General features: G+C 46.8%; 1 protein-coding gene across 6 annotated transcripts; it reads left to right on the forward strand.

Annotated features, from left to right (window-relative positions):
• The first annotated feature begins 11 nt into the window (after positions 1-11).
• On the forward strand, positions 12-22,126 carry ubap2a (ubiquitin associated protein 2a). Of its 6 annotated transcripts, none has more exons than XM_083668177.1 (27): positions 12-40; positions 4,226-4,361; positions 5,274-5,351; positions 5,618-5,728; positions 7,051-7,216; positions 7,537-7,614; positions 7,786-7,855; positions 8,704-8,804; positions 9,799-9,857; positions 10,913-10,983; positions 11,371-11,551; positions 12,046-12,319; positions 12,805-13,097; positions 13,344-13,516; positions 14,355-14,628; positions 14,756-14,795; positions 14,939-15,107; positions 15,919-15,973; positions 16,306-16,585; positions 17,367-17,458; positions 17,786-17,836; positions 18,212-18,305; positions 18,564-18,953; positions 19,313-19,417; positions 19,854-19,921; positions 20,075-20,266; positions 21,343-22,126. In XM_083668177.1, exons 2-27 carry the CDS (start codon positions 4,269-4,271, stop codon positions 21,436-21,438), a joined length of 3,654 nt encoding a protein of 1,217 aa, XP_083524303.1. In that variant the 5' UTR covers positions 12-40; positions 4,226-4,268; the 3' UTR covers positions 21,439-22,126. The 6 variants fall into 6 exon arrangements, with proteins under 6 accessions (XP_083524303.1, XP_083524306.1, XP_083524301.1 ...); XM_083668180.1 differs by having other exon boundaries at positions 9,799-9,851; XM_083668175.1 differs by having other exon boundaries at positions 7,537-7,613; positions 7,755-7,855.
• Positions 22,127-22,579: the final 453 nt, after the last annotated feature.

A 22,579-nucleotide genomic window follows, 5' to 3' on the forward strand; every position in this document is an offset into this window, starting at 1 on the left:
GTCTGCTGCTGCTGGCTGAGCGAAGCGTGTGTAAAAGCAGGTAATAAAAAAACACAACAAATCTCGTTCGGGCGCTCAAGCTAATGTTTTGTATTTTTTTTAACCGACTCGAAATCGTATTCTTAGCCACGTCCCTCTTGAAATGCAAAGCCGCCGATGCGTTTGTTTTGTTTACGCGACCTTTTCAGGCTATATTTCGCAATTTTCCTGTTTGCTTGTTCCCCGGCAAGCAATGTCGGGGTTGGATTGTGCGCTGTGGCCATTTTCGTTAGCTGGAATTGATTTAGCTTTGTGTTTAGTTAGCAAGCTAGCATGTTGTGATTTTTTTTCAACATAAGCACTTTTTCATGGTCATGTTTTTAAAGGCAACCCCTTGTAAGCATATGGTATAGCCATATGCGTGCAGGAATGTCGGGTAGCCGTATTTGATCATTTTTCCTGCCCGTAAAATATTTGGAATAAACTCAACTAGCCAGCTAGCTAGTTACTTTGGCTAACTACTTAGCTAGCTAGGACAAAGGGGTCCTTCTGTAGTCGGTCACTGTTGTTGTGGCAGCTAGCAACATCTATATAGCGCTTGCATTTTGCAGAACTGTCAAAGGAATGAAAGTGAAATATTGATGGGCATGGGCATTATCTGGGTGTGCTGCGCCTACAATCATCAAGTCGACATATATTCATGAATATTATTGTTCCAGCACCTCGTCTATCGGACGTTTTATCATTCGAGGGTAACAATGTTATTGTCGAATAAGACCTGCATTGTCCTTCTGACGAATGGTACATCGGTTGTCTGTGATGATCTTGAACATTGTATTCGACTTTGAGTTGATAATCGTGCTCTTCTCAGTTATACATGGATGGTTCAACTAAAGCGTTATTCCGAACTTGTTGTTTTGGCTCTTAAAGGCGCAATAGGGGCATTTCAATCAATGATATATTACCAGATTCTAGAAGAATATGACCTAATGAGATCAGTACAACTGTCTCATATTTTCATTACCTAAAGTATAAACGTGTTTTACTTCATTCTTTGTCAACAATCTGTTTGTAAACAAACAATGTATAGCTATGTTTGAAACTCTCATGTCAGTATCATTTACTGTGAGTGCTTGCATCCAGAGACTGTGAATGTGAGTGGTCACATTACGCCCCACCAGCCCCATCTCCAAAACAAATGGCAGCCAGCATTCAGCTAAAAAATCGAATCAAGGGTTGCCTTTGTAATGGCTGATATGAGTAATTCTCAGATCAAATAAAGAAGTGAGAATATAGACAACTGTCTAAATGTTCTGAAGCAGGTTTCTATCAAATTAGAAAAACGGAAGAACCCATGAGATGGCAATTTCGATCTAATATCAGGTGTGTGTGAGAGAGAAATATGATCTTATTGTTTTCTTGAGTGCAGTCTATTGTCTATACACAGGCCTACTTTTTTTCTTAACGTTCCACAACGCTGTGCCCTACTGAGCGTACCTTTCTCACACCTGTTCAATGGCAACTGGAGCGAGTACCCTGAACAGCCATACCTCTCTCTGAGCACTACCATAAAGGTGACAGGCCTCATACCCAAGGACAAGTCTGTAGCCAAGGCCTATCAAGACCAGGGGGTATTCCAGAAAGAGAGCGTAGAACATTCAGAGTTCTCTAAAAATATCTGGCTTCAGCTAACCTCAAGTTCAAAGTCAGGATAATTCAGTTCTAGAGAGTCCAATGATGCCACTTAATCACTCCTAAATTCACTTAACTCATTCACATCATGCGTAGAAAGGCATGAGAGATGAACACTGATGGCTCCATTGAAGTAAAGCTGCAAAGAAGAGCCAAGTCAGTGCCACGCGTTCATTGCAAACAATGTCACCGCCTGCCACTCATATTAGCTGTTAAATGTAAACAGTAGACTTTTGTTATTTGTTATGTTGTGAAAAACAATTAATGGATTTTTTCGTCATACAAATGTCATACATTTTAGGAGGCTTAGCAGTTAGTAATGTTTGATTTATTAACACTTTAGATTTGATTAAATATATTAACGCACACATTCAAATGTAATATTTTATTAATTAGCCTATTCATAGTTGTGGTCTAGTTATTAGGGAAAGTACAGTCATTTCAAGATAATAAAACAGTATCACTGTATCAAACCTGCTTTTCTACAATCGCAAAAATCAATTTTATCCACATGCGCTTTTTAATCTACATGCACATAGATACCGGAGTGTGTTGGTTGACGTGAATCTTGCAGACAATCCTTGCAGAAGGGAGGGAATCTGATTTGATTGGCCAAGAGCATCATTCGAGGTAAAGTTGACTTAACCTGCAAGAAAGTAGGTTCGCTCTGGAGGATTTGTTACTATAGTTTTCCTTGACTCCTCTTTTTGGAACAGAAAATAAATTCAGAGTTGGTTCAATATCTGTGAAAAGTTGGCTCTCTAACTCATTATTCCAGCTTTCTGGAATATCCCCCTGCAGTGTCCACTGGGCCAAGTTCTCTCCATTTGAGTGGATCCTCAATAGTGACCCTTCGTAGAGACATCCTGAGTTCTTGTTGGAGAAATGATGTTGATGAAATGACTGATAAACCTGAAAAAACAACAGGGTTCTCAAGGACTTGACTCGCATGGAGCCTTTAGTCTAGCCTTTGGGAATGTTGCTACGAAAGGCGGCCTTCAGCTGTAGAACTAGAACTGTGGTCCTCTGTGGCTCAGTTGGTAGAGCATGGCGCTAACAACGCTTAAGTCGTGGCTTTGATTCCTGCTGGGACCATATATATTGAAATTTATGCACTCACTGCAATGTAAGTTGCTTTGGATAAAAGCATCAGCTAAATGGCACATATAGAACTAAGGCTGATGAATGCTAGGCCGTTGTGATGTAGGACTCAGTAAGTGGAGGCATTAGACAATGTCTGTTTCCATTGCGCCCTGGGGTGAGGAGACAGTTGTGGTGCATTGATGTGTTGGACAGTCATGTTTGTAATGGGATTCAATGTTTTCGGAGTATACACCTTCATATAGGTGTTGGTCATGGCTGGAGTGTGACCCTTTCAGTGCAGGAAGCTCAGTAGTTTGCATCGATGGCAGTGTGTCCCCATTTCTGATGTATAGCAGGTCTATTCCAATGACAGTTGAGTTTAGGGTTTCATCAGGGACAGTAGGCTTCATGTAGGCCTAGACTATCTCTAAAGTCGTTATTTTGAAACTGTTTGACGGTTCTTTCAATCAAGGTTGTGATTTACTTTTCATCTTTCTAATGAAGGGCCCACATTTCTTGAGCAAATAGTGCTGAGCAGAGCAAATAAATCTGTCCTCCATCATCCCCCCCATCCTCTCTTTTTGGAGGAATCCTCGACAAAAGAGGAGGGGAGTGAGTCCTCTGCAAGAGGGGAGGCATCCACCACCAGGCATCCAGGGCTCTCCACTCTAGATGTATCGCTAGGAGTCAAGCCCTAATCTGTGAATAAAGATAGACAATCTTAGATCGGAGCAACTTACTAAAACTAAATGACAAACATTTAGCGATGATCAGATAGACAGAGGTGGGCCTCTTACCTGACGGGTGGTTGGTGTCAGAGTCCTTCTGGGGCTCTTCCTCACTAGCAATGGGAGAGTGGAGGTCAGAGAGGGCAAGGCTGGACTGGATGGGGGTAAACCCAGAGGAGTGGGCACTATCAAGGGGTCTCAATGCCCTGTGCACTAGACAAAAAGACCCCATACCTGAGGAGTAGCCAGTCAATGTCACCCTGGAATAGCTCCATGTCATTGGTGTAACAGTGTTTTTTTGAGAACTGATTATTCAACCAGAGTTTTAGTAAACAGTTTGAAAAGGCATTTGCATTTTATTCAAACGGTCATTGCAGTATTCAAAACTCCCATTTGATGAAGGTATTCAGATGGCTGACTTTGCTGACTTTTTTTTGCATATGCAGTGGAGGTTGTGTGTGTTGGTGGAATGTGGACATTTAGAGGGAACCATTTCACACTGTCAGTATGTGTGGTCGGCTGTGGGGTGTATCTCCCCTTCTTCCTTGACCTAAATTTAGGGCAATGCGCTTGCATCATAAGGTGTGTGTGCGTTCGCGTGTGTGTGTGAGTCTCTTAGGGTAGTGGTCTGTGTTGCACAATCCTGTCCAACTGCGTTTACGAGGGGGACGTGGGCGAATTGTGTGTTTACTCGTGTTTACATGAATCACTTTCTCTCTCTCTCTCTCTCTTTCTCCTCCCAGATTTTTCTATTTTGTACATACATTGTTTTGTATATACTGTATAATGACCTCGTTGGGCAGCGACAAGGCCCGGGGCACTCGGGACAAAGCGCTGCCTGCCGCCACACAGAACACACAACCACAGAAACAGCTTCAGGTGAGTAACACACACACACACTCACATGTACACACACACTCACATGTACACACACACACACACTCACAGGCATGTCAACATGACACACACACACACTCACAGGCCTGTCAAAATGACACACTCACAGGCATGTCAACACGACACACACACACACTCACATGTACACACACACACACACACTCACATGTACACACACTCACAGGCCTGTCAACATGACACACACACAGGCATGTCAACACGACACACACACACACACTCACATGTACACACACACACGCACTCACAGGCCTGTCAACATGACACACACACCCATGCATAAGCTGCAGGTACACACTTGAAGAGTAGGGATAGGCCAATACTGGAATAGACTTACTCCATCACTGGGACCGTGTTTGAATTAGCAAACATTCGGTACTGTTCACACGGATGACAGCCCAGCTCAGCATGTGACGATCACGTTCTGTAGCTCTCTATAAGTTGATCCATCTTATATCATCATGGGTTTTACCATAAAAAAAACAATAAACATGTTCAAAATGATAAGCCTGATCCATGTCAACCGTTCACCCTGAATACAACATTTTCAAACATGCAAAATATATTCCAAATGCACATCTCTATCGTAGAGACATACACATGCATATTCAAGTATGTGTACACACACACGGAAACACACACACACACACAAATGTACTTCTGTCAGAGTTTTGTGATGAAATCATTATTTTCCCTTTCTCTACCTTTCCTGCTCCCCCTCCTCTTTTCTCTCATGACCACTTTCCTCCTCCTCCCTTCCCCCTTCTCCTTGACCCTCTCACCCCCTCTGCTACCTTTCTCACCACCTTCCTCTCGTCTTTCTTAACCTCTTCTCCTCCTCTACCTCTTCCACCGCTATCTCCATCCTGCCTGCAGGCGACTGCGGAGCAGATCCGGCTTGCTCAGATGATCTACGACAATAATGACTCTGACTTCGAGGACAAAGTGAACCAGGTGAGTCCACTGGAGTCCTGTCTGCTCAACACACGATTCAACAGGAACCAGTGTGCTCTCCTGTTACTCTTGAAACAGTGCGTGCGTGTTTGTGGCTATTTCTGCAAATATATATCGCTTAGACCAAGTCCTTGTAAGCTACAATGTTGTGTGTGTCTGTCTGTCTGTCTGTCTGTCTGTCTGTCTGTCTGTCTGTCTGTCTCTGTCTGTCTGTCTGTCTGTCTGTCTGTCTGTCTGTCTGTCTGTCTGTCTGTGTGTGTCCACAGTTGATGGAGGTGACGGGGAAGAACCAGGACGAGTGCATGGTAGCCCTCCACGACTGCAACGAGGACGTCAACAGAGCCATCAACTTCCTCCTGGAGAGCACCTCTGACACGGTGAGGCCACAGAACCACTTCCTGCTTGCACTTCTGCCGCTCCTCAACGACTTCCTGCCATCCCCTCCTTTCTATGGTTACCTCTGACCTGACAGGGGAGGCTGGCGGAGGTAGAATTCTTCTCTGCCTTACAATGAAGCCTGTCCTCTGATTTCTACCTACACAAGCCTCCCCTGTGGTGGTGGTGGTGGTGGTGGTGGTGGTGGAACAGAAATGCTGTATGGTGTTTCCAATAGATTTTAGTTTGAATTGAAAACCCTTAATACGCTTTGAAAGTCTGTACGTCACAAACTACAGAAGTTCATGGAAACATGGAAACTGGAGACATTCGATGTGATGACTCTCTTTTGCTAGCAACGGTTACGCCCGTCTCCAAAAATGATTGACGAGTGTCCAGTTTTGTTTACATTCTGCAGTTTGTGACGTATGGACTTTCATAGGGTATTGTCCATTAGAAATGGAAAACATAACGTATGAAAGGTTAGAATATATTTTTGAATGGAGCATTCCTTTAAATAAGGGACTTCGTTACATGCTCAATAAGTATTATGGAATTCATCTCTCAACCCCCTTCAAATCAAAACACACACCTACCGATCGAAGCAAACTTTCAAAATATAACAAGCCACTCGTCTATTGGGTGGATTTAAAGGCTTTTTTACATTTATATTTATAAATTAAATTATAGAAAGGTGTTTTTTTTGTCTCTACCCAGAGAACTATATTAAATAGCAGCCCTCCATGTACAGTAGGATGAACACGTGTTGTTCTGCCAGTGGGTGATTCACGACGAAAAGAATCCAAGCGTTTCTGAGGAAAGCACAGCAGCACATATGGTGAAAGAGGAGATGTCACCGCGCCAAGCTGTCAGCTGTCACCCAGTCAGTCAGTCAGTCAGCCAGCCAGTCGGTCCCTCTGTTACATGTCGTTGTTGTTTTGGTTTCTTGGGACTACCGAAATAGAAAGAGGTTCATTTTCTCTTCCCGTGTGTCAAACTCACTACTGTATTTAATCCTGCTTGTAATCTGCTGCCTGCTGCTGCTGTCACCACCCCCGTCCCGTATAATGCTTCCAGACCTGACAGTAGTCTTGTCCCATTTGCTTATTTGGACTGAATATGTATTTATTTCTGTCCCTGTTAAATGAACTTTTGTTCTTGTCCTGTCTTTCTGTGATGCATCCCCTCCCCACCACCTCTCTCTTGCTCTCTCTCTCTCTTCTCTTTTTTCATCCCTTTCGGTCTTCCTTTCGACCTTCTCTTCCCCCCTCTCCTCTCCCTACCACTCTCTCCTCTTATCTCCCTCTCTCCCTCCCTCCCTCAGACCTCGTGGGAGACGGTGGGGAAGAAACGTGCCTTGGCAAAGGACGGCCCGTCCTCAGAGAGCAAGGAGAACAAGGAGAACCGGGAGAAGAGGGGCGAGAGGGAGGGCAGCAGGGGCCGCGGGGGGCCCAACCGGAGGGGCAGGGGGGCCAGTCGCAACCGGCAGGGTGAGAGAACAGGAGCCTGAAAAATCCCCTCTTGTCGTTAGGATCCATCGTCTAATACCGTAGTGTATGTTTCCGGTCCTGGAATCCCATAATGACACAACAGAACGAGCTGAGGCCGGCCAAGCCTGGTTGCATGTCCACCGTGGTTACTGAACCTTAGGAGGAGGAGGAGGAGTTTAGTCGCATTTTTATCCTCTTCCTCTCTCTTAAACAATTCCCCTATATAATATCTCTCTCCCTCTCTCTCCCCCTCCCTCCTCCTCCCTCTCCTCCCTCTCCCCCTCCCTCTCCCCCTCCCTCTCTCTTTCTTTCTCTCTCAGTGCGGCCAGAGGAGAACGGTGTGGAGGTGGCTGCCTTGGTCAGAGGGTCTGAGGGGGGCCGCAGAGGAAGGGGTCGAGGTGAGTGTGTACTCTGTCAGTGGCATGCACTACAGTGTACCTTATTTAGCAGCTAGCACACATTCTCCTCAGCCACAGTCAATGTCCTCAACCAGAAGCATTTTAGTCATACTGTGTGTGTGTATGCGTGCGTGCGTTTGGGTGTGTGTGTTGGTGTGTGTGGCCCAATAGGATCTGGGGGCAGAGGACGGGGCAGGGCGCCACCGCCACCTGGGAGCAGGTTCTCCGCCCAGGGAATGGGGTGAGTTCGCCGAGTTTACGGCTCGGTTACGCCTACCATTAAAAATGCCAAATCACCTTCACAAATTTCTCGTCCGTTTGACCACCGATTTGTATGGCTTTTTTTGTATGTCTGCTCACTGTGCCAATATCTACACATCCCCTGTGTGCTGGAAAACCTTGTTTGGTGAGGTTTCGGGTGCTGGTGCTCATTTTGAGTTTCCTGTCTTTTGCGGCTTTTGACAAGCCATAACTCACTAACTGCCAAAGAGTTCCGGAACACTCACCACCAAGAGTGCCAAGTGTTTTATGTGGTATTTACCTAGCGACAATAGTTTGATTGGCGTCAAAACGAAGCATCATCATTTATGCATTTTTGTTGAATAAACTCTAGAATGTTGACACTCTAGAACACAGGTGTCAAACTCATTCCATGGAGGGCTGAGTGTCAGCAGGCTTTTGGTTTTTCCTTTCAATTAAGACCTTGTCAACCAGGTGAGGGGAGTTCCATACTAATTAGTGACCTTAATTCATCAATCTAACCCAAAAACCTGTAGACACTTGGCCCTCCATGGAATGAGTTTGACACCTGTGCTCTAGAATGTTTTCAATTTTCAATTTATTCACCCTCGGCACTAAATGAGTTAGAATGTAGTTGTTGGTCATTAATGCTGCTGTACACACAATCCTACAACACTATCCTCTTCTGGCCCCTGGAACTGACAGTCTGTCCCTCCACTGGGGTCGTTCATGCTCGTACGTTGCTTACAATGCTGCTTCACTTCCAGTTCTACCGGTTGTTTTCTTGTAGGCTAGAGAGTCCTTAACATTTGGTTTGTTCTATCTAAGTCTTCTCCTCTTCCTTGTCAGGATCTTTAACCCAGCTGACTACACCTCAGACTCTGGGAGGGGAGGGACCACACAGACCGAGGTCTGGGAAACAGGGGCCAATACCAGCACAGATGGGACAGGTGAGACCCCACACCAGGCCTGGAAGTTCAGTTTTTTTTAGGGCATAAAGGACACAATTTGTTAGGGCACTAAGCCCATTGTGAAAATGTAAGTTTATTCAGAGGCCAGAGAACTGGTTTGTGTGTGTTTTTCTTGGGCTGCTTGTATTGTTTTTTACATTGTAAATATACCTAAAGCAAGTTCTGTAAAAGAATGTGCTGAGAAATGTTGCATTGGGCCTTTAATAGGGGGAGATAATGTGTGACACAAGGGGGAATAAATAACCATTGCAAATGGTACCTGATGCCTAGACTTACTGAACATGGGCTTAATTTAAGTAGCAAAAACCCAGGACTTAATGTGCCTCATTTATTTTAACAAATACCATTCGGTCTCTCTTGGAGCAACAGACTTACAACTTTACACTCTGAGGGCACTTTGTCTACGGTGGCCCTATGGGTCAGATTTCTTTCTAGAACTGATTCTGTTCCAATATTTCTACCTGCAGTATCTGCACATCATTATTATTTAATAAGCACCTGGCTGCGTCCCAACTCTATACCTTTTCCCCTGAAGTTTGCACTTGGAGGGTAGGGCAGAGAATTGGGATGTAGCTCCTGTATTGTTTTGCTCCATTGCTGATCCTTCCCCTTTTATCCTGCCCCCTCTAACCCTAACCTTCTCATCCTGACCCTTCTAACCCTAACCCTCTCATCCTGACCCCTCTAACCCTAACCCTCTCATCCTGCCCCCTCTAACCCTAACCTTCTCATCCTGACCCTTCTAACCCTAACCCTCTCATCCTGACCCCTCTAACCCTAACCTTCTCATCCTGCCCCCTCTAACCCTAACCCTCTCATCCTGCCCCCTCTGACCCTAACCCTCTCATCCTGACCCCTCTCATCCTGACCCCTCTAACCCTAACCCTCTCATCCTGACCCCTCTCATCCTGTCCCCTCTAACCCTTCCCCTCTCATCCTGCCCCCTCTAACCCTTCCCCTCTCATCCCCACAGTGCCCTGGAGGAGTACCCTGGAGGACTGGTCGGCGGAGGACTGGAGTGAGGACGTGAGTGTGAGTCGGAGCTGGAAGAGCTTTACACTTCACTTCAACGTTTTTTCACATTCATGTGTCACGGCTCAGTTTGAAGCTAGTGCTGGTGTAACAAGCATCCCGCTGCTGCAAACGGCATAGTCTCCTCGCCCTCCAAGCTCACACAAGTCTCAAACCTGAGTCCTCTGTATCGCCGACACACGTGACTGTCACAGAAACACCCCGATGTTAACCAGCCAAGCCACCGAAAAGCTAGCAATTTGATGGTGCTGGTTGGGGTATTTCAACTTGAGGAGTGATAACTCTGTTATCAACACAAACCATGACTAGGGGGACCTTCGTCTGTAGTGGGACCTTTTTGTATGATTAATCCAGACCTGGAAAAGTTTTTAAAAAGCTAAATAAAGAAACGATTTATCTATCTGTCTATCTGTCATTCTACGCCTATTCCATATTTGTACCAGAAGAGTTCAGAATTGTATATTGTTCTTTAAAAGCCACATCATTTACACAGATCTAAGCTGCTGCATTATGTAGCGTGGGCGTTTGACAGGTCAGGATGCATATCGCACGACATGGGCGCATTTTGGACGGATTTTGGTCGGAAAATGTGTAGGAACTAGGGAGTGTGCAGATCTCGTACTTGTATCCGTTTATTAGGACTTAATTTGCATATTGGGATGATAACTTGTGATCGGACAACCGGGGTGCGTTTAAATGCTTCAAATGATGGGGCTTTGCAAGTTCAGAAGGGATATTAGCAAGTGCCTTTCACTATTTCTCCTCACATATTGCAAGGGAGCTAGTGGAGACGGTCATGCTGATGATGATGATGATGACACTCAATCGGCAAACTGTGGATTACAAATGCGAAGTATATTATATTTACTGACACACGAAATCAAAGATCAGTACACCTCTTCCCTGATGAGAACACATTATTTCATATACAACGGGCAAATCCGTAAGAGCCTTTTGAGGGGCTGCTTTCACAAAACCGTAGCGTATGGTATATGTCTCACCTTTGCCGTTGCATTGATCAACAACCCAATAAGCATCCCACTGTCTCCCCTCAGCTCTCTGAGACCAAAGTGTTCACCTCCTCCTGTGCGCCCGCGGCTGAGAACCACATCACACCTGGGCAAAGGTAACTCCCGCTCAATAGACGTGTCTTCAGGGCGCTGTGGAAGTGGCTTGTTAGGTTTAGTGCCATCAGCACAATTGGAAGCCGATGCTAAGCAAGCTAACCGGAAGTTGAGAAAATAACGAATATGTAAGCCAAACATGCCTATAAAAACTGTCTGGGATGTTCTACAACATCCTAGCTAAGTGTGAAATCATGGAAATCACTTTTGTTTGTTATTTTATGATATTAAGGTCCTCTGTGACATTCGGACATATGTTTATTTGTAAAGCAGTTTCCTGGTTGTGTCTAGGTTTTAATCCTTGATTATGAATAATGTTGGTGATGGTCGTGTGTGTGTGTATGTGTCTGTGTGTCTGTGTGTCTGTGTGTCCGTGTCCTCTCCTGTAGTCTGGACCTGGCCTCTCTGCTGCAGAAACCAGTGGGAGGCTGTGGGGAGGAGCTGGGGGGTCTTAAGGCCCCCTCCTCCCAGAGCTTGGTCTTCACCAACTCGCACCACCACCACCCCCACCCCACCCGCAACGGGACAGGCATCAGCACGGCCACCACCAGCTATGCACACGCCGCTCTGGTGAGCCATGTTCCCTCACCCACCCGTTTGTTCTGCTGCCCTCCTCTCGACTCCCTCACAGGACACAATGGATTCCTTCTCTCACTTCACCACTCACGCATCACACTAGACCAGGGGCGGCATGTTGTCATTTTGGCCCAGGGGCCACTTTTGGTCTGCTCCAAGGTCCGGAGGGTCACATGACACACACCGGGCTGCAGAAAATAAACTTTAAAAAAAAAACTGAAAGTGTAGTTTCCTACACAGGTTGTACGTGGTTTGAGGTTTTATTTATTTTTTAAGTCGGTTTTGAATGTAAAAGTGTTTTTGTCAGACAGTCCAGGTGTTAGTGCTAGAGAAATGTGAAAAGGGGGAGGCTCAAGAAGAGATTATTTATATTATTATAGAGTATTGAGCATTTATAATTATATATATTATTTATATTATTATAGAGTATTGGGTAACTAGCATGAAGGCATTTGCCACTCTTTGACTGATGTTTCTCTGTGTGTCAGTCGTCGGTGCTGGGCGCAGGCTTCGGGGACCTGGGCCAGTCCAAGAGGAGTCAGTCCAGTCCAGGGGCCCAGATTCTGGAGCAGCTGAAGGGCCCGGGCCTGGGCCCTCTCCCCTCCTCGCAGGCGGCCCCCCCACCCAGTACGCAGGGTGCTAGTACCTCCATGGGGAGGCTCACGGGACTAGGGGGCGCTGCTGTCCCCCCTCCCGTATCCTCCAGCTGGGACATCAAGGCCCCTGGCCCCAGCGCCACCTCACTCACATCCCAGTTCAGCCGTGAGTGTTACTTTTTAAAGGTTTCTAAAAAAACAGTGGTGTCATTTCAATAGCACAACCTCTGCAATGGAATGCTGTCAAGAAGGGGGCACTTGTCAATCTGTTGTGTTTGTGTTTATATGTCGACATGTGTTTTGGTCTGCTTGTGTCTGTGTGTTTTTACATCGGACATGGCTTCAAATAGTATTTTAGATCATTTCAAATACTTTGCTGTGCTGGACTGAGTTTGACTGGCGCAATTGAATCAACATAGTCCTAAAAGTGCAAAACCTGCCCGTCTGGCACTCCTGGCAGGCTCAAGCACAACACACAAAACAAAAACGTTAAAAAGAAACATTTCTAATACTGTTTGGACCCAGGTTTGATCTCCAGTGCAACAAGTAATACAAGTAATTGGACAGTGAAGCATTTTTTCTTCTTTTGGCTCTATACACCAAAAGTTTGAGTGTCTGTTCCTGTGTGTGTGTGTGTGTGTGTCTCTCCAGGGGAGTTTAAGATGCAGCCTGAGCCCTCCCTGGTCCTGAGCCAGCTCATCCAGAGGAACGCTGCCCCCTCCCTGCCCCTGGCCCGCCAGCCCAGCCCCCCGCAGACGCAGCCCCCCTCCCTGGGCCTGGCCGCCCCCTCCCCCTCCCTGGGGCCACTACAGGTCTCCATGCCCACCCAGGGACCCCCCAAGCCTGCCCCCAGCGCAGGGCCGGACCCTCCAGGCTGCAGCACACCACAGCAGCAGCGCGCGCAGCTCAAGGGGCAGAAACGAAGGATACCTCCCACCTCCAAGGTAAGAGAGAAAAAACACTGAGAGAAAACCACAGATGATGATGATGATGATGATGGTGGTGGGGGAACTGGTGGTGATGCTGATCATCACCACCAGTTCCCCCACCACCACCACCACCATCATCATCATCATCAGTGTTTTTTATATTATTATTATTATAATAACAATGTTATATTCATAGTGTAGCCCAGGGGCTGATCCAGTGAAGACACTCCTAAACGCGCTCCAACCCTCCCTCTTTTCCAGATCCCCTCGTCAGCAGTGGAGATGCCCGGCTCGGCTGACATCCCCGGTCTCAACCTGCAGTTCGGGGCTCTGGACTTTGGTTCGGAGTCGGCCATGCCAGATTTCGGGTCCAGGGAGTCCACAACGGCCCCGGTCCCTCAGAGCCAGGCTAGCCTCTACTCCAAACCCCTCAGGTGGGCCAAAAACACACCACCAGAACAATCGCTCATCTTGTGTGGGGATAGCTCATCCAAATTTCAAAGGGAACATTTTCAGACATGGACAGAGAAGCCGGACTACTTCTGACCTTGTAGTGACTTGAATCAGCCTTCATCAGAACGTCAGTGGTTAGAGTTACCAGACAACAACCCCGGCTAGTTTAGGGTTCAAGCCCCAAGGGCTGAAACCCTTTGCTAATTGAAGGGGTTCTTCCCTGTTATTATTCTTCCGCTGTTGAACAAACATCTCAACAATCATCTGGTCCAAAATGGCAATATTGATGTCCACCGTTACTCCGAAACCATAAATGGTTGACCTATAGGTGGCACTGTAATACACCTGGCACCTAAAGTCTAAATAATAGCAACATTTCATATAGTCCTATCAAAACACTTACAACTCCAGGTTGAACTTTGTTCAATTCACTTGAAACTTCACTTGGGCATCAAGGACGTCAGCACAAAGACCTATACTGAGACTGGCGTTCATAAAACACAAAAACCAGAAGGAGATTAATTTTGCCCACAATAACGCTTTAAGTATGTCCTTCTCATGAACTGCAACTCCATTTAAAGGGATGGTTAAGCCTATGTTCATGTTTAGGTGATATTTCTATAAGGAAACATGTCATTTCAACAATGCTTTTTTTAAATTTATTTTTTTATATAAAAGCCACGGATCTGTATATGGTCGTATTAGTCTCAACCATTGACTTCAAACTTGGGTTTTAAATCATTGGTTCCCCCTGAACCTATTTGCTTTGGCATGTTTGTAACTGGACCTTTCCGTTTGTTTTTGTTTTTTTGTCCACAGCGAGTCCTTGGGCAGCCCTCTCTCCGTCCCCCTCCCTCTCTCCTCTTCTGAGCCCATCTACCCCTCCCCCTCGGTGGCACTGCCCTGCCTCGCACCTTCCAGCTCCGCCACCCCTCCCTCCTCCTCCTCCTCCACCCTTTCCTCTTCCTCCTCTGTCCCCTCCTCCTCCTCCTCCTCTCCCTTCGTCTCAGTGGGGGACAGTTACGACTGCAGTGTGAATCCCCACTCCCGCCTGGCCTTCTCCCAGAGTAAAGAGGCCCCAGGCCCAGTCGTGGTGAGTGGGATGTCTGTTCTGAGGGGGAAGAAAAGGGAATTTCCACAATACACACATTGCTGTCTTGGAGCTGTCTGACCCAAAAAGTAATAAAGTGTCCATTTTGTTTGTGTGTTCATCCCAACAGAACGGTCTGAATGGTGGGAGGACTTCTGCCGCGTTCGACAGTAGGTTCTACTGGCTGCTTATTATGTTCGTTGTTTTGTTAAACCCCCGTTGTGAGACTTAATGTGAGTGAAGTTGAAGCGACCAGATGTTCGGTTTGATGGTTTTTCTCTCTCTCTCTCTCTCTCTCTCTCTCTTTCTCCAGCGTCGTCAGCCTCTTCCACACCAAAGCCAGAGTCTCCCTCATTAAGCATCAGTACCAGCAGTGCCCCTGCCCCCTCCACGCACCTGCCCGCCTCCATACCCCCGCACAGCTCCACGCTCTCTAGCCTGGTCCCTGACATGCCCTGTGCCAGCCTGGCACAACTCAACAGGTAACAACCACACACACACACACACACACACACACAAACAGCTTGGTAGCTTCACTACCAATCTTCCGCCGTAGATTGAAGACCCATCTCTTCAGGCTACATCTTAACGGTCCCTCCTAAAGACCTCTTCACCCTCACTACCCCCCCTGTACATGTTTCTCTCCTGTTAATAAAAAAAAAAAAGAATTGTGAGGCATTGTGACTGCCAATGGCCCCTGGTCCGAGCATTGATTACTTTGTCTTATGATGACTGATGGATAGATGATTCACTTACTTAAATAAATGTATTTCTTGTAAGTCGCTTTGGATAAAGGCGTCTGCTAAATGCCATAAATGTAAATGTAAATGTGAAATGGTACACTTCACCGTCTTGTTACATTTCCAAATCTTAAGTGTGAACAAAGTCTTCTGCTCCTACTGTAGTAGTAAACAACAATCCCTGACAGAGTTTAGGGACGATATGCACTTAAAGTCAAGTTGGTTTTAGGTTGGGGCTACTGTCTCTATCCCAATAAAGCAGAAATGCCCTAAAAATAATTTTAAAAAGTTGGTTTTAGTTTGAGTATATGCTCTCACAGAAATGACAATCAATGTGTTTAGAGGTATAGTATTGATCTCAGTTGGAGGTAACATCCTAGCTTGTAACACGCTTTCTGACTTAAGAGTTCAATCCAAAACAGGTCCTAAATACTGAGAGTGAAGATGAGAGTGGTGATGAGACACACTGACGTCTGTAGCAGTAAAATATATCCTCTTATATGACTTGTTGTAGAATGACTGATCTCTCTCTCTTTTCTTCTCTCTACCCCAGCCATGCCAGCAGTAGTCATTCCTCAGTATCAGCTCTGGGCTCTAGTGCTCTCACTGTGAGTACTGCTTAACACACACACACATACAAACACACACACACACACACACACACGCCAGGGGAAGCTGGTGGAGGTCGAAATCAGAGGATGGGGGGGGGGGGGAGGGGTCCTTGTACTGCATGGAATGGCTCATTGTAATGCATTGAATCGCGTTCCATTCCATGCATTCCAATGACCCCCCCCCCACACACACACACACACACACTCCGATTTCTACCTCCAGCAGCCCCCCCTCCCCCTGACGTACACACTTTTTCACACCCACTTCCATGAATGACCACGTATCCAGGTTCTTCCAGAATCCTCTGACCCCCCCTCCCTCTCTGTAGTACACCAGTGTGGACAGCAGCAGCGTGAGCTCTCTGGCGCCCTCGTCTGTCTCCTACTCGGCCCCTGCCCCTGCCCCCGCCCCCGCCCCCGCCCTGGCCCCGTCGCTCCACCAGATCAACAGCAGCATCAGCCACCTCAGCAACATGAGCAGCGTGATGAGTGGGACCAGCGGCCTCCACACCGCCACCGCCGCCGCCATGGGACTCAGTGCCAACGGAACCACGGGCCTCTCCAACCTCTCTGCCCAGAGGACTGCCCAGCTGCTCTCCTCCTCTACTGGTACACACACACACACACACACACACACTAACCCCACTGAATCCTCTACTAGTACACACACACACACACACTAACCCCACTGAATCCTCTACTAGTACACACACACACTAACCCCACTGAATCCTCTACTAGTACACACACATACACACACTAACCCCACGTAATCCTCTACTGGTACACACACACACACACACACACACACTAACCCCACTGAATCGTCTACTGGTACATACACACACTAACCCCACGTAATCCTCTACACACACACACACACACACACACACACACACACACACGCTAACCCCACTGAATCCTCTACTGGTACACACACATACACACACTAACCCCACGTAATCCTCTACACACACACACACACACACACACACACACACACATATCAATAACACTTTAACACCTCATTGTGTTCTCTGTAGCCAGTGCAGTAACAATTGATTTCATTTCCACACACTAAAACAATGTCCAGGAATCCTACGTTACATGCTGTAACAGGAAACAGTCAGAACAAGTACACCATCAGGACACAGTAAGCATGTATGTAGAGTCTTTAAGAATGGACAGATCGGGTATGAAATGATGCACACAGACACAGTAGCACACATGTACATGAATACACCAGTGTGTGAGACATTGAACCATCTATCTGAAGTGACCAGCTAACAGTGTATGTATCTGAAGTGTGTGATGTGTGTATGTGTATGGGGTGTGTGATGTGTGTATGTGTATGGGGTGTGTAATGTGTGCCCTGTGTGGTGTCTCCCAGGTAAAGCCCCCCCTAACCTGTCCCAGGGGGTCCCTCCGCTGCTGCCCAACCAGTACATCATGGGCCCCGGGGGTCTACTGCCAGCCTACCCTGTAAGGCCTTCTACATTACACCACTTCACTTAGACTGTCGCTGTGTGTGTGTGTGTGTGTGTGTGTGTGTGTGTGTGTGTGTGTGTGTGTGTGTGTTCATCTGTAAAGTGTTTGTGTGTGTGAGAGAGAGGGGAAGGGTGGGTGGGAGTGTAAAGCTATGTTCTCATACAGCCGAGTCTGTGCAAACTTGTAAATACCGTGCCAGTGTGAGGGATAGACCCACACAAACTCCCGATTCCGCAGGGGGATTCGGCCAATTTTGCCTCGTGATAAACCGTGTGTGTTCAGTCGCAGTAAGTGACTCTTGCTGTCCTGCGTGTCCCACAGCAGATCTATGGCTACGAGGACCTCCACATGCTCCAGTCCAGACTGCCAATGGTGAGTCTGAACCCCCCCCCTCCTCCCTTCTCCCTGTTCACCTCAGAGCTCACACACCTGAACACATGGACCAATCCCCCTCGGCACGTTGCTTTACCTGGCTTGTGTTGTGAAAGAGCTGACCTTGCACTTCACGTACGATGTCGTTGTTACTGACTGTTACTGTTTGTGACTTACTTGTCTGCTTCTATCGACATTTCTGTCAAAAATGTAGCCAATGCTCGCCTAGGGGTAACTGATTGATGAGGGCCGTGCTGTAAAAGACATGGCGAGAGAGGACAGGGCTAGGGTTAGGGCTAGGGCTAGGGCTAACCTTAACCCTAACCCTTTCTGATTCTCTCTCTCTCTCTCTCTCGCTCCGTCCTTTCTCTACAGCCCTCTTTGCAGGATTACTATGGAATCACATTCCCTGGCCCCACAACAACTCTCTCAGGCAGAGATGGGAGCCTCGCCAATAACCCTTACTCAGGTAACTCATTTCACCCACTGTCCTCTAAGATGCCGTCCGTCTAGCAATGGCCTCCCCTTTTTATCTCGCTGCGTTTGTCGAGGCTCATTTGTAGTACCTTTTACCAGGTTTCTTTTAAAAAAATAAAAAATAATCTGAAAATAATGTTTAGAGGATTAAACCTGACAGATAAATACAAATTCAGCAAAAACACATTTTGCCTCCATCTTGCTTTTCCATGGAACCTCCCTCCCTCCTTCCCCCCCATCCTTTTTCTAGGTGAAGTCCCAAAGTTCGGCAGGGTGGACTCCACCTCCCCGGCCCCCCCCACCAGCCTGTCAGCGCCACAGCCCCCCCAGGGCCAGAACCAAGGTCAGAACCAGGGCCAGCCTCCGCCCCCCCAGCCTCAGCCCCAGGGTCACTCCCAGCCCCAGGGCCACCACAGCACCCAACAGGCCTTCCTCCCCCCGGGCTACAGCTACCCGGGCCTGCCCTACTACGCCGGGGTGCCCAGCGCTGCCTTCCAGTACGGCCACACCATGTTCACCGTGCCCCCGGCCTCGGCCAAGCAGCACCAGCACGGCGTGGGCCTGGCCAACCCCTCGGCCAGCCCCTTCCAGCAGCAGCAGCAGCAGCCCAGCACCTACGGCCAGCACACCTTCAGCTCAGGTCAGGAGGATACACACACACACACACACACACACAGTCAGCTCCTCTTAGAGATACATACACACACACAGTCAGCTCCGCCTAGACACACACACACACACACACAGAGTCAGCTTCTAGAGAAAGACACACACACACACACACAGAGTCAGCTTCTAGAGAAAGACACACACACACACACACACACACACACACACAGTCAGCTCCTCTTAGAGAGACATACACACACAGTCAGCTCCTCCTAGACACACACACACACACACACACAGTCAGCTGATTTTAGACACACACACACACTTTGTGTTGACCAGTGTGAAAATGCCAGGGTTAAAAGTCGTAGTGTGTGTTCCTCCTCCCAGGGTATGACGACCTGAGCCAGGGGCCAGCAGGAGTAGACTACAGCAAAGGCTACAGCAACACCTCACAGACGCAGGCCAAGTCTGCAGCCAGCGGCCCCGGCAAAGGTACCAACCCCCTCCACACACACACACACACACACACACCATACCAACACATCACAACACAACACATATACCAGCTTTACTGGTCATTTCCAGTGACCACTTTGTGTTGTAGCAGCAAAGAAGTCACAGAAATGACCCAGTTTGAAGAGGGAGAGCGGCATGGACCCCGTCCACGTGGCTTTAAGAGGGGTTCTGTTGGGTTTTGAAATGATTGCTTGAGATTCTAAAGGTGTCAAGAAAACCCTAGCGATGGGACCCATGGCCTGAGGGGGAAGGGTACATGATCAATAGAAAATACCTGTTCAACAGAACGTCTCTAGTTTCTCCTGACTCAAGTGAGGAGGGGGGGGGGGGTACTGTGTCATGTTAATGACCGTGATATGAACGTGTTTGTGGGGGGGGGTGTCGTCATTTCCTCTCCTCCGTCTCCTCACAGGCGTCTCTGTGACTTCAAGCAACTCCGGGGTGCCAGATATCAGTGGAACTGTTTACAACAAGACCCAGGTGAGGCTGAGGCTGAACCAGCACCTTTTCCTGGTTGTTCATATTTGATGTAGATTTGATTGATTTTATATTTGTTGACATTTTGTCGTCCATCAGAATGACACAACCCACTGACTCCAGATTCGTCTGTTCTCCCCCTTTTTTTTTTTTAAGTCGTTTGATAAGCAGGGTTTCCATGCAGGGACCCCACCACCCTTCAGCCTGCCCTCAGCACTGGGGGGTCCGGGCCCTCTGAACCCTGGAGGGGCCCCTGGGGGCTACGCCCCAGCCCCCTTCCTCCACATCCTGCCTGCCCACCAGCAACACTCACAGCTGCTGCACCACCACCTGGCCCAGGACGGACAGGTACATGGACACACACCACACATAAACATGATGGACAAACACACACGCACACACACACAGATACCCACCACACATACACGATGGACATACATGGATACACACCACACGTAAACATGATGGACAGGTACATGGAGAAATACACACACACACAAGTGGATGTATGGATAAACATACACACACACACACGGATGCACACCACACATAAACATGCACACACACACCAACCTCCAACAAACTCACACACTCTGGCTGTGTCACACTTATTAGATGTAGTGGATCCAGGGCAGAAAAAACACCAGATTTTGACGTTGGTGGGTGAATCTGCCAGTTTTACCAGCCACTTTGGTGGGTAGCCAACAAAAGTTTGTGAATACTATGCTTCAATTTAACAACTAAACTGGTGCGATCCACAATTATGGTCACTGTTGATTCAACATTTGTGACAACACGCTCCTCCTGACTTAAAAAAAAAACAAAAAACACCCAAGTCTGAGATTTCATAGTTACAACCTAAAATAAAGTAAAATATAGTCAAATCTGAGTGGCTGGTGGATTTTCACCTTGACTGGTAGAGCAAAAGGTTAATGCCCTGAGTGAATCCATCGCTTTAGTGGACCTGTAAAGCGTGGTGGGACGGAATTTTAAAAGAAATCTTCAATTTATTCAAAATACAACATGTCGATTTTCAGTAAATCCCAATGTTGGGTTGTGCTCTCTTGAAAATAAGACATTGCAGAGATTGTTGCAGCACTTTGGAGGCCTTCAACTTGTGGACCACCAAGTTGTGATGGAAATGTCAAATGTAAATGTGTTAGATAGAGGGATGTTAAAAAGGCTGCTCCTCTGTGGCTCAGTCGGTAGAGCATGGAGCTAACAACGCTTAGGTTGTGGGTTTGATTCCCGCTGGGACCATATATACTGAAATGTATGCACTCACTGCAATGTACGTCGCTTTGGATAAAAGCGTCAGCTAAATGGCATATATTATTATTATTATTATATATTATCAAGTCAATGCGTGTGTGCTAACCTTGCTAATGCTAACGTTCTGCCTGTGGTCTTGTCCTGGCGTGCAGGGTGGTCCTACCCAGCGTGGCCAGGCCAGCAGCATGCAGCAGAAGAGCCAGGTCAACAAGTCAAGCTATGGCAGCTCCCCATACTGGGGCAACTGACAGGGTGTGCATGTGTGTGTGTGTGATACACACACACACACCATCATGCTCATCCATCTGACTGATCAGACCATAGAGGGACAAACCATTTTACAGCACCAAGCTAAAAACACACACTACCCCCTCCCTTCCCCTCAATATCTCCCTTTTCAAATTTATGGCTGTTGTATGTAAAATATATTTATGTATGTATTTATACAGTATATATGTATTGGTAGGATATGAAATGTGGTTTCCTGCATTTTTGTTTTATTTTTTTTGAAGGATGTTTTGTTTTATTTCAATAACAAAAAATGGTGGGAAGATGATGAGAATCAAAGATCATGGAGAATTAATGATGAAGTTGATGGTGAATATACTTGAACAAAAACAAGCATCATGTGACGTGGACGATAATTTTTGTATGCATACATGAACCCTGACAATGACGTACGTTACTGCTAAGCATCGTTGTCAGGGCGAAGCCTTTTTTTAAAACAGTTTTTTGTAACTTTGGTCTCCCCCATCTGTGAACTTTTTTCTATTGAGGGTGACTTCAGTTGAAGCTTTTTTTCTTTCTGCCCCGGTCCCCTCATCTGTGGTTCCCACATATCTAGTTGGCTGACACGTTGCAGCCAGGCCTTGGATTTGTCATTTTAACATTGGTTTAATCCTCATTGTCCAACCAAATTAAAAGTTCTTAAGTTTCCTTGTCTCTTTTTCTTGTTGGTATTTTCATAACATCTTACATTTTATTGGAATATCCAATACATTATCATAACTATCCATGTAGAAAATGTAACTGATCTGAAACGTACTGTAAGACACCACACACTCAACTACCATTGAATGAACCAATGGTTGCGATGTATTCAATTGTACCCTTTTTTCAAAACCAATCAACTGTTTACACTGTTGAACAGCATGTGAAGATGCACATGCTAAAATCCAACACTGCATCAATACAAGTGTTTGAAGTTTGATGCAGAGACTCATCTAGTGACTGCACAAGCATTTCTGAGAAGTAAAGACTCTGAATCAAGCAAAATGCACTTTGAGGGGACCTTGAAGGATCTCTGAAACATGCTAGCAAAGTTTCCACCAATCCTCCTTAAGCTTTGGATATAAATCTGATTACAATCAGGTGTTCAATCAAAATATT

This window comes from Argentina silus, assembly GCF_951799395.1.
Source record: "Argentina silus genome assembly, chromosome: 4".
NCBI lineage: Eukaryota > Metazoa > Chordata > Actinopteri > Argentiniformes > Argentinidae > Argentina > Argentina silus.

What these genes read in the sequence shown, in the direction of transcription:
- ubap2a (XM_083668175.1), top strand. Translation starts at nt 4,269, where the DNA reads ATGACCTCGTTGGGCAGCGACAAGGCCCGGGGCACTCGGGACAAAGCG. An exon ending in AGGCCCCAGGCCCAGTCGTG is followed by an intron (nt 14,629 to 14,755) that starts GTGAGTGGGATG and finishes TCATCCCAACAG; the next exon opens with AACGGTCTGAATGGTGGGAG. An exon ending in CGCCAATAACCCTTACTCAG is followed by an intron (nt 18,306 to 18,563) that starts GTAACTCATTTC and finishes TCCTTTTTCTAG; the next exon opens with GTGAAGTCCCAAAGTTCGGC.